Source organism: Typopeltis vanoorti, chromosome 6 (assembly GCF_054136105.1).
Source record: "Typopeltis vanoorti isolate ZY-2024b chromosome 6, IOZ_Tvanoo_1.0, whole genome shotgun sequence".
NCBI lineage: Eukaryota > Metazoa > Arthropoda > Arachnida > Uropygi > Thelyphonidae > Typopeltis > Typopeltis vanoorti.
The window spans coordinates 125,556,984-125,569,548 of NC_143554.1; the positions used below are offsets into that span (position 1 = coordinate 125,556,984).

A 12,565-nucleotide genomic window follows, 5' to 3' on the forward strand; every position below is an offset into this window, starting at 1 on the left:
TACAGGGTGTTCGGGATAAATTTGACATATTTATAATTAATTATATTTTTCCGTAAGTTACATGTATTAACACACACTTCTCTTCATTTAAAAGTTTGGACCCTTCTTCATTCATATACAAGATGTCAGAAAGGATGGATAGCTGGAACCCACCTGAATCATGGAAGAGAATAACTTGTATCATGATGATTCGTGCCCGCCATCAAAATAAGGATATTACGACTGCTGCCCAATGCTCCCTGAATACAGTAAAAACAATCAGGCATGAACTAGAGACTTGCAATGGTGACTACGAGGATGTAGCAAGAAGAAAGATCCCTAGCAGATGATCTGATTGCGTCCGTACAGCAGAATTCCTCGCAAATCTGCAGGAACAGGTGTTGAAGAACCCTGGCATTGGAATTCGGGCTTTGTTCGTGGAGTTGCTAACTGTAGTCAAGCCCTGGATAACAAGGGTAGCCAATGGTAGGCCGTATGTATGGCAGCAGGATTCGGCCCCTTGCCACACCTCTGGGAAAAGTCAAAAATGGTTGTCTGAAAATTTCTACGACTTCACCAGTCCAAATGTTTGGCCTCCAAACTCCCCAGACCTTAACCCCATGGATTATTTTGTATGGGGCGCAGTTGAAAAAGACACCAATCGCACTTCCAGTAATACAAAAGCCCAGTTAATGGATAAAATTAAAACAGTTTTTGCGGCCCTTCCCAGGGAGACTGTAGCATCAGCTTGTTCGAGGTTCCGAAGCAGAATTGAAGCTGCGATCGATGCTAATGGTGGTTATTTTGAGTAAATCTTGTTGATAGTATTGTAATTAACTCTGCCTGTAATGTTTTTTTGTCAATTCATTAAATTTAATAGATACAAAGAAGATTTTCTTTTTCCTTACGAAACTGTCAAATTTATCCCGAACACCCTGTAGAGGCTGTCAGGATCAGATCTTCACTTTACGACAAATAGTTGACAAAGCATGCAAATATAACAAGATCTATATTTAAGTTTTGTCGATCTAGAAAAGGCATATGACAAGGTGCTAAGAGAGAAGCTGTTCAATACTCTGCAGTTATATGATGTCAATGCGGCATTATATCAAGCAATACTTAGTCTTTATTTGAGTTGTAAGTCAGCAGTTAGAATTGAAGGAAGTACAGGGAGGTGGTTTAATGTTAAATCTGGTGTGAGACAAGGATGTGCATTATCCCCTCTGTTATTCATTATCTATATTAATCACATTATGAAGGAAAGTGATATTAAACATGATATCAAAATTGGAGATGTTAATGTCAGCTCTTTGCTTTATGCAGATGATGTTATACTTCGAAATAAATCTGCTACAAGTCTGCAAGATTCTCTGACTAAATTGAATAAATGTTGTAATTGATATGGTATGAAGGTCAGCAATAAAAAGATAAAAACAATGAAGATAGGCAGAATCGTTGAAAATGTCAACTGCATTTTGAACGGAGAACCTGTGGAACAAGTAAAACATTTCAGCTACTTAGGCACGATTTTTAGTCAATTAAAATTTTTAGTAAATTAAATATGGAAATAGGCAATAGAATCAACAAAGCTGGTATGGTAGGAAGGCAATGGAATAAAAGGGAAATTAGTTGGAACACTAAATTAGCTATATACCAGACAGTGGTCAAACCAGTTTTAACTTATGGATCTGAGAGCTAGGTCAGAAGTAAAACACTTGACCAAAGACTAGAGACCGCAGATATGAGAGTCCTGAGAAAGATTAGAGGCGTGAACAGATGGCATCAATGGTAATATCATATTAAAAACAAAGATTTTAGGGAAGAACTTGACATTGTCAGCATCCAGGAATGCATTAGGTAATCTATAGTGGTCACTTAAATAGAATGGGCAAGGAAAGATTAGCAAAACAAGTGTTCTCTGCAAGGTTGGCAGGAAAACGATCCAGAGGAAGACCAAGATATAGGTGGATTGATACTGTACAAAGTGCCTTCGACAATAGAAATATAAGATCAAATAATGTTGGAGTCTTGGCAAGTAACAGACTGATTTGGAGGAAAATTGTAGATAGGAAGTTAGTAATGATGTAAATTTTTCATGTAGTACTATCATATCCTGTACACCTCTTGAGGGTACATATCAGGAATTTGATGATAATGATGATGAATAAAATACAGCTGGCTACAAGACTCTCATCTATACCCTTGTTAACTCTGTCTTATTGTACAAATGTGAATATTTGGACATTGCTAAAGGAAAATGAGAAAAGAGTACTGGCCTTTGAAATGAAGTGGTACAGAAGACGCTTGAAGATACCATACATTGCATATGTAAAAATGATGAGGTTAGACAGAGAATCTGCTCCATTGCCAGAACACGTCAATATCATCACTAAAATACATCAGAAACAACTCTGGAGGGTAGGCCACTTGGTCAGATCAAATAGTTTATCTAAAAGAGCACTAGAGGGCTTGACTTCTCGTTACAAAAAAAAAAAAAAAAAAAAAAAAATCATGGGCGACCTGGAATCACTTGGATAGATAATACTAGAAAGTGTACTTATTCTTCATGCTTCACTTGTTAAGGAGATTCCAAGACAGAAACACTGGATAGATCATGTTAGGACTGCCATATTTATGGTGCCTCAATGATCTCTATAGACTATGGGTGAAGAAGAACCTCTCGCTGTGTCACCTAAAGAAGTCTCACACAGACTGTCATCCATCTGCATGCAATTATTTAATACACACAGAGCAAAACACTGATTATCTTTCAATCTATATACTGATATTTTAAAATCTGAGACCTCTGTTGATTATGCTCATGTATTTACTGACTTTATCATACCAATCAGATCCCAGTTCACTGCAATAATTATACAGCAGAGTTGCATGCAGTTCAGCCTGCACTTGTGCATATACAAGAAAACTAGTACCAAAAGTGTATGATTTATACAGACTCATTGAGTTTTGTACAGGCCATCTCATCTCCTGTATACAATCCACATCCAGTGTTTTGCAAGGTTCTACAACTGTTGTCCCACTTGAAGGTCCTAAATTTGATATTTATCTGTGCTGAATTCTCAGCCACATTAGAATTGAGGGAAATGAGACTGCAGCTTCTGGATCAGCTGATGATTTTTCTGCATACTGTTTGCCAGTCCCTTATGCAGACTACAGACAGTTTATAAGATCATATCTAATAAACCCATTGGCAGTCATCATGGCAAGAAGGACCAACAAATAAATTGCATGAGACTAAGTCTGAAATTAAGTATTGGCAGTCTAGCCAGTGCAGATGAGAGGAAGTTGTTCTTGCTAGGCTTTACATAGGTCATAGCTGTCTTGCATATTCATACTTATTGAGAGCTGATGTCCCACCTATGTATGAACAATACAACACTCATGTTACCATCCATCATGTTCTGGTGGAGTGGACTTGAGAAAGGAATGAATTTTTTGCTACTCTGGCTGAGCCATATATCCTCAGGAAGATCTTATCAGACGTCGACAAATATATGAAGTGTTTAACTTTTTAAAAAGAATTCATACAAGCATATTTGATTGTGTATTCTATTTATATATAGATACTGAAAATGCTTGCTTTACTTAATTTTTTTCAATTTGTTTTTTATACATAACATTATATTTACTAATTTATCTCTTTGTTACTGTTTATTATTACCTTGAATACTGCCAGAACCAAAGGTTCTGCAGGATTCAAGTATTCTGCAAAGTATTGCTTTCCTTTGCTGTCCTTGCACCAATAAATCACTAATCAACCAACTGTCTTGCCATATTCATCAAAATAGCAACAGGACAGCATGGTATTGCTGGACTGTGCTGAAACATTCAACAGAATACTACATGAGGCTCTTACATAAATTTAAACAAATGGGGATGGAAAGGAAGCTAGTGTTATGGTTAAGAGGGTGACTGATGACATCAAAGAATAGTATATGAAGGGGTTGAACTCAGGAGAAAGCAATAACTGATGGTTATAGGCCTCTGTACTTGAACCACTGCTATTTTTTATATCAGTGGTATAGAAAAAATACAGTAATTCCACAATTATCCAACCTCGGCAGTAGAGCAATTTTATGAATTACATAATGGAAAGGTTGGATAACTGAAGGATCATTGAGAGATCACTATTCAGTTCTTTGCTGATGATGATGCAGAAATGGGTACAGCAATAGTTAGAAGTAATGCAGAAAACTGGCAGTATAGGCAAAGAATAATAGTTGCCACTTTAATAAGGCAAAGTGTAATGCACTTGGGGATGAAAAACAGATTACAAGATATGTACTATACTATATTGATGGAACTGAACTTGTTGAGGGTGATTTGGGAGTGGTTGTGGGCAGAGAGTTGAAATTTAGAAGGCATATGCAAAAGTTTCCCAAATAGCTCATCTTATTACCCAGTCATTGAACTTACTAATTAGTAGAGATAAGATTATTGTCCCTCTTTATGAAGCTTTGATATGGCTGCAATCTGGACTACACTCAGATCATTAGGGAGACTGGTTGAGGAAGTGGTGGATTCAAAGGACTGGTGTCTATGAAATTCTCTCTCTCTGTGAGAATAGATTGCAGGTTTGTAGGTCACAAACCTGCAATCTATTCTAAGTAATTGAAAGGCAGAAAAGAAGATATGGTGGAAAAATAAATTGTTAAAGTGATTTTAGAAGATTGATGCAGAAGAAATTTTTTCAATACATGATAAAGAGAAAACAAGTGAGTCATCCTGGAAATTCTGTAGTAGTAGTAGTGAGCAAGGGAATGAGGACTAGATTTTTTTTCTTTGAGTGTGGTGGAATAGTATTGAGTGAATCATGGTTAATGTTGGTCTCCCACAATCCACAGAGATGTCCATGTAAAAATGATAATAGTTTCTGTTTATTGAATATACACTCTATATTGGCTAACCAGAGTAGCTTGCTATATACAGTACTTGACCAAATTGTATTTGGTATTACTTTAAACCAAAAGAAAATGATGACCTGTCATCCTGGCTTTGGCATTGCTCAGTTAAACATATTTTGTATAACTACCAAAAATGCAATTTTTGGTAGTTATAGTTTGTAATTTTACAAAAAATTGAATGTTTTCTTTGCATTCTAATCCATTGCTCAATGGTGTTTTATTTTAAGTAAAAGAGGACTTATAATTTAAGCCAGTTTCAGCATAATAGTTTTTGTGCTGCTTTTAATTAGCCTTATTTTCAGGTGAAGTCTTACTTTCCTCCATCAGAAGATGATTCTGCAGATTATATTAAACCAGTTCGTGCCTATTCAATTGGTAGCCGGCCTCAGGTAAGTTTCTGAAATTGAAATGCTTTAATAAATTGCTGTGTGTGTGTGTGTGTGTGTGTGTGTGTGTGTGTGTGTGTGTGTGTGTGTGTGTGTGTGTGTGTGTGTGTGGTTGACTGGGTGGTTGACTGGGTGGTTAGCATACACACTCTCAAGCCAACAAGCTGCAGGTGTTCAAATCTTGCCTTGGGTGTTTTTGAGTGTCTGTAGGTGGAAGATAGATTTCATCACCTAGTGAACTGTGAAGTGGCTTGAAAAAAAAGTTTCGTGTTTGGTTCCCAGATTAAGATTTCTGGATTATGTAAAAAAAAAAATAAATAGAAATATTCTTAAAATAATAAAACATTTTTAATTTATCTACAGTATTACTATATTTTAGGTTTACAACCTTTTATAAGTGGGAGTTGCATAAAAATTATATACTGATATATATAATTCTTATTGATGAGCTGCAGGTTGAAAAAGGGGAAACTGGTATAGTGAGCCTGGAGTTGAGCAGTGTATGGATATTATTTAGGAGATACCATGGATACCATAATACCTATAAAAAAAAAGACTTAAGGATGGATGTACGATAAAGAGTGAATCAATAATAAATGAGTTACAAACTAGCTATATTTTTCTCATTCAGATAGAATCAAGGATTATTAGGAAAGTTGCTAGTGTAATTAAACACTTTTGAGTGATATTGTAGCAGTAGTCCAGTTTTTAATTTGAAAAAAATTCTTATGTGAATACAAAACAGAATCACCATCATCAATTTCCTGACATGTACCCTCAAGGGTGTACAGGATATGATAGTACTACATGGAAAACTTACATCATTACTAACTTTCTATCTACAATTTTCCTCCAAATCAATTTGTTACTGTCAAGACTCCAACATTATCAGATCTTATATTTCTATCTCTTTTAAGGCACTTTTTACACCTATATCTTGGTCTTCTTCTGGGTCTTTTTTTCCTGCCAACCTGGCAGAGAATACTTGCTTTCCTAATCTTTCCTCTCCCATTCTGTTTAAGTAACCATACCACCTGAGATTAGCTCTGCTAACAATGTCAAGTTCTCTCCTAGTATCCTCATTTTTAATATGATATTGCCATTGATGCCATCTGTTGATGCCCCCCCCCCCCAAAAAAAAAAAAAATCTTTCTCAGGATTCTATCTGCAGTCTTTAGTCTTTGGTAAAGTGTTTTATTTTTAATCCAGCTCTCAGATCCATAAGTTAAAATTGGTTTGAACTGTCTTGTATTCAGCTAATGTAGTGTTTTGACTAATTTCTCTCTTATTCCATATAAATTTATTCAATTGACTTCGTACCATACCAGCTTTGTTGATTCTGTTGTTGATTTCCATATTTAATTTACCATCTTCATTAAAAATTGTGCCTAAGTAGCTAAAATGCTTTACTTGTTCTATAGGTTCTCCATTCACAATGTAGTTGATAATTAAAATTTTTCTACCTATTTTCATTGTCTTTGTCTTGTTATTGCTGACCTTCATACCATATCTATTACAACAGTTATTCAATTTAGTCAAGCAATCTTGCAGACTTGTAGCAGATTTATTTAGAAGTATAACATCAGCATAAAACAAAGAGCTGAGATTAACATCTCCCGTTTTAATACCACTTTCCTTCATAATGGGATCCATATAGATATTGAATAACAGAGGGAATAATGTACATCCTTGTCTCACACCAGATTTAACATTAAACCATCTTCCTGTACTTGCTTCAATTCTAACTGTTGACTTGAAACTCAAATAAAGACTAAGTATTGCTTGATATAATGCCCCATTGACACCATACAACTGTAGCGTATTGAATAGCTTCTCTCTTGGCACCTTGTCATATGCCTTTTCCAGATCGACAAAACTTTAATACAGATCTTTGTTATATTCCCATGATTTTTCAACTATTTGTTTGTTGTGAGTGAAAATCTAATCCTGACAGCCTCTATTTGGTCTGAATCCAGCATGTTATTCACCAAGCTTCCCTTCCACAATCCTTCTCAGCCTTTTCTCAAGTATACTTGCATAAATCTTACCAGAAACACTCAGTAGAGAAATACCTCTAATTCTCACATTCAGTTTTATTTCCCTTTTTATATGGAATTTTTCTCCTCGGTCCAGGCCTTCTGAACTATGCAATGCAGCCACCGTAATACTTTTATACCTCCATACTTGAATGTTTCTGGTGGTTGATATGATATCTGGTGGATAAAGGTGACATGAAAATGTGAGAAAAAAGATATCCTTGAAGTATGGAGTAATTACTTCAAAAAATTGCTAAATTAAACAATCAGTAACAGAAAGTTGGTAAAAAAAAACTGACCAGGCAGGAAATCATCTACTCTAGTTGCCTTTTCACATTTCAGGATTTTGATGACTTTTTCTACTTTGGGTATGGATATGTATTCCTGATTACCTACCTTTTACCACTTTGCTGTCACTGGTTGTTTCATTTAGCAATTTTTTTGAAGTAATTACTCCATACTTCAAGGATATCTTTTTCTCCCGTTCTCATGTCACCTTTATCATCTCTAATTTTTTTTACAGCAAACTTTCCTCCATTTCTGAGCTTCTTCAATAACCTCCAGAATATCTTGCTGCCTTCTTGATATTTATTTTCTATGTTTTTACCAAAGTCTTCCCATGACTTTTGTTTAGCTAGTTTTACACAGTATTTATCTTTCTTACATTTGTCTCTGTATTCTCCAAGAGCACAAGCTGACTTATTTGCTAGGAACTTTTGATATGCTTTCTTCTTTTCCTTCACTGCCTCTTTAACTTCCTGTGTCCACCATGGGATTCTGATTTTTCTATTCTTGCAGACAACCTCACCACATGCCTCTCTGGCTGAATCAATTAATGTTTTCTTCAGGATTTATTGTTATTACTATTACATGACATCTCCACGGAGTCCAAAGACTCATCGAGAGAGGGTGCACCTACTCTACAAGTCTTGTCTCCAGCAGCCGCAACTACTATCAACATCTTTACCAACACCATCTACTGTCCTACACCCCACTACCACTAGATTTTCATAGTCAATCACAAACATCCATGCCCACAGCAGGATTCGAACCCACTGTCTTTTGGCTGGAGAGCAGATACACTAACCACTCAGCCAACCATGCCAGCTGACTCTCCAAGGTTTGGTTCCTGTTCTCAAACTCTTTCATTTTTTCTTGAATAATATTTGTGTATTTTTGTCTACAGTTTGTCTGAGAGCTGCTCAACTTTTATTCGCTTTAAAATTTTCTTGCATGTTCTTCTTTTCAATATGAAATTCAATTTTATCCTGCTCATGACTAAATGGTGATCACTTCCAATTTCAAATCCTCTGTACACTGTAGTGTCCTGCACCAGGGAGAAAACATCACTATCAACAATAACATAGTCAGTGAAAGAGAAATGAGACGATAGGCCAGAAATGTCCTGTCTGTTATTTTTTACGTAACCAATGTGCTCCTTTTGCCTGATTTCTAGGTTACATGAAGTCTGTCCATTGTAACTTGAGCCACATGAGCATGGAATATTATAAACACCAGCATATTTATAGAAGGGATAGTCATCTTTCGGAGATCTAAGTAGTTTATGAATGGTTTCTATTGGTTTGAATGTTACTCTTATTTTGTGTGGTTTGAGGAGGCTGGCGAGTTTGTTTTAGATGCCACTTACATACGGAATTGCAATAGTTTTTATATATTGAATATCTTCTTGTTCTTTTTTGTGGTGGTTCAGAGAAAAGGATTTTTTTGACTAGTCTTCTTGGATAGCAGTACAGATTTCAAGTACAGATTGTTAGAAATTAATGTTAACTCATGTTGAAGGGTCTCATTGTCTGTTGTGATGCTAATAGCTCTTTTCTTTAACATGTGTACAATGCTGAGTTTATGTGAGATATGGTGAGAGGAGTTGAAATGTAGATAGCATCCTGTATTGGTTTCCTGTAAACCGATAGATTTATGCTGCCATCAATTTGTTTTTTGATTAAGATGTCTAAAAATGGTAAATGTTTGTCTCTTTCAAGTTCCAGAGTAAATTTAATCTAATGATGGAAGGAGTTAATCTTTTTTTTTGAGAAAGTCATATAGGTCATCTTTGTTGTTGTTCCAAATGATGAAGATATCGTCCACATATCTGTACCAAATTTTAGGTTTTGGAATAGTTTGGGATAGGATTTTGTTTTCGAGGTCTTCCATAAAGAGGTCGGCACATGAAGGTGAAAGTGTGCTCCCCATCGCCAAGCCTGTTAATTGTTGGTAGATCTTATTTTTCCAAGAAAAGTAGTTAGAATTTAGGCAGTGAGCAAACAATGAGGTTATGTCTTGTGGGAACAAGGTATTTAAGATGTCAATGACCTCCACTACAGGAACGTTTGTAAAGGGAGAGGTGACATCTAGGCTAGCTAGAAGGTCATTATCCGATATGTTGATGTTTTTTAACCTTTCCGCGAAATGGTCTGAGTTCTTGATGTAACTCTCTGAGTTGTGGATGTGTTGTTTTTGAGAGATTTTTGGACAATAAGTAGGTAGGAGAGTTGATTGCGTCAACGATGGGGCGTAAAGGAATATCAACTTTGTGCATTCATTTTAAAAATTTTATGGAATTTACAACCATGTTAAAAAACTTTTTTTATTATCCGGACGTTTTGATCTTCACATCAAGATCATCATCTGGAGCGTACATAAATATACAGGACAAGCTGGGTTACATCATTAACTGTAAGCTAGAGAAACAATGATTTGATCACATGTTATTCTACTGGTGTGACCTCTAGTGGGGAAAAATAAATAAATAAAAAATAAAATAAAAATAATAAAAATAAAAATAAAAAATAAATTTTTACATCAAGTTAAATTCTATTTTACAATGACAGGAATAAACATTCTTTTAGATGGTTTTCTTTCAGAAACAATTGGTGTCCTATTTTTAGTATTACAATTCTTATTTTTGATTTACAATACTGGATTTTTTACAGTCCTGTTTATAGTTGTTCTTGGTGTGGAAGGTCGAATATATACCTTCCATATGTTTGGGATTTTTAGACCATCATTGTTGTTCAGATTGGGATGGTTGATAATAATTTCACAGGCTTCCTTAAAAGAAAGGATCATTTTTGTGCACTTTTGGGATGCCATAGATTCTCGGAGTTAAAGGATGCATGGATTTTAGTTCTTTAATCAGATCTGTTGGCCAGTTATGACCTTCTAGCTAGCCTAGATGTCACCTCTCTCTTTACAAATGTTCCTGTAGTGGAGGTCATTGACATCTTAAGTACCTTGTTCCCACAAGACATAACCTCATTGTTTGCTCATTGCCTAAATTCTAACTACTTTTCTTGGAAAATTAAGATCTACCAACAATTAACAGGCTTGGCGATGGGGAGCCCACGTTCAGCATTGTACACATGTTAAAGAAAAGAGCTATTAGCATCATAACAGACAATAAGACCCTTTAAGATGAGTTAACATTAATTTCTAACACTCTGTACTTGAACGGCTATCCAAGAAGACTAGTCAAAAAAATCCTTTTCTCTGAACCACCACAAAGAGAACAAGAAGATATTCAATATATAAATATTGAATATTTTCTTGTTCAAGTTTGGAGATGCCACTTACATACAGAACTATTGCAATTCTGTATGTAAGTGGCATCTCCAACAAACTTGCCAGCCCCCTCAAACCACACAAAATAAGAGTAACATTCAAACCAATAGAATTTGGTTTGAATTAAACTCATTCGTAAACTACTTAGATCTCCAAAAGATAACCATCCCTTCTATTAATATGCTGGTGTTTATAATATTCCATGCTCATGTGGCTCAAACATTGGACAGACTTCAAGAAGCCTAGAAATCAGGCAAAAGGAGCACATTGGCTACGTAAAAAAACAACAGACAGGACATAGTCAGTGAAACTTTTCTTATTCATTGTCTCTTCTCTCCATGTAAATTTGTGCAGAATTACAATTTTGATTTTAAAAGTTTTCAATTTGCTGTAATAATTAACATTTGTGTAAATATTTTATGTCATAAATATTATTATTATTATTATTATTATTATTCAGGCCTCCATGGAGTCGAAAGACTCATCGTGAGAGGGCCTTCCTAAGAACATAAAGTCTGTCAAGACTCATCTAGGGGAGGTCCTCCCCCCCTAAGAAACACAGTCTGTCATATCACTCCTTAAACTCATTGGCCGTTCTCACTCTCACCACTCCATCAGGCAATGCATTCTACGGTCCAACCACCCTCCATGCAAAGAAACCACTCCTCACCCTCTTGCTCACAGTTTCCTTTCGTAACTTCCAGGGATGGCCTCTTGTCATCACTCCTTCCCGCTGTTCAACCAAGCGAAAGAACTCCCCAGTGTCAACCCTGTAACCACCTCTCAACAGTTTAAAAGTCTCAATCATATCACCTCTCCTTCTTCTATCCACTAAACTCTGCAGTCCACATTCCCTCAGCCGATCCTCATAACCAAAATTGTACAGTCCTGAAACCATCTTTGTCATCCATCTTTGTGCCCTTTCCACAGTAAATTTATCCCCTTCAAATCCTGGAGACCAAATCTGAGAACAATAGTCCAAGTGTGGTCTGATCAGAGACTTATACAACAGAATGATAACCCTTTTATCTCTGCAAGTCAGTGTCCTTCTCATAATTGCAGCAATCCTCTGTGTTACCTTCACCACCTTTGCAATATGTCCCCTAAATTTCAGGTTTCTCTCAATCATCAACCCCAGATCTCTTGTCTCCCCTGCTTTCTCCAGTATAACTCCTCCCATAGAGTATGCAGCATCCCATCGATGTTTCCCAAACCTCGAGACCTTACATTTTGCTGCATTAAACTGAAACCCCTATTCATTTGCCCATCTATCTAGCTTATTCAAATCCTCTTGCAGGGCTACCTCATCTAGTAGCCCTGCAAGAGGGCTACCAGATGTGGTAGCCCTTATACTGATATTAGTAATAATATTAGTATCAGGGATTTTTAGACCATATTATTAGTAATACTTAGTATACTGATACTAAGTATTACTAATAATACTTCCCAGCTTTGCATCATCCGCAAACTGAATATCCCCTTGCAATCCACTGGCAATGTCATTGATATAAAGGTTAAACAATGTAGGTCCTAGTGCTGAGCCCTGTGGGACCCCACTTGTAACCCTCTGCCTCCTTGAAACTGCTCCACCATACACAACTCTCTGATACCTATCAGACAGCCAATCCTGAATCCAGTTGACTAATTTGACATCCAGACC

At 36.2% G+C, this 12,565-nt stretch overlaps 1 protein-coding gene across 4 annotated transcripts in view; it reads left to right on the top strand.

The window, feature by feature from the left end:
* Positions 1 to 12,565, top strand: part of LOC150105909 (uncharacterized) — a 327,762-nt gene that overhangs the window by 296,146 nt on the left and 19,051 nt on the right. For all 4 annotated transcript variants that reach the window (XM_090393671.1, XM_090393672.1, XM_090393670.1 and 1 more), the window contains one exon: positions 5,207 to 5,293. In XM_090393671.1, coding sequence (XP_090249797.1) covers positions 5,207 to 5,293 — 87 coding nt within the window. The remainder of the gene's footprint in view (positions 1 to 5,206; positions 5,294 to 12,565) is intronic.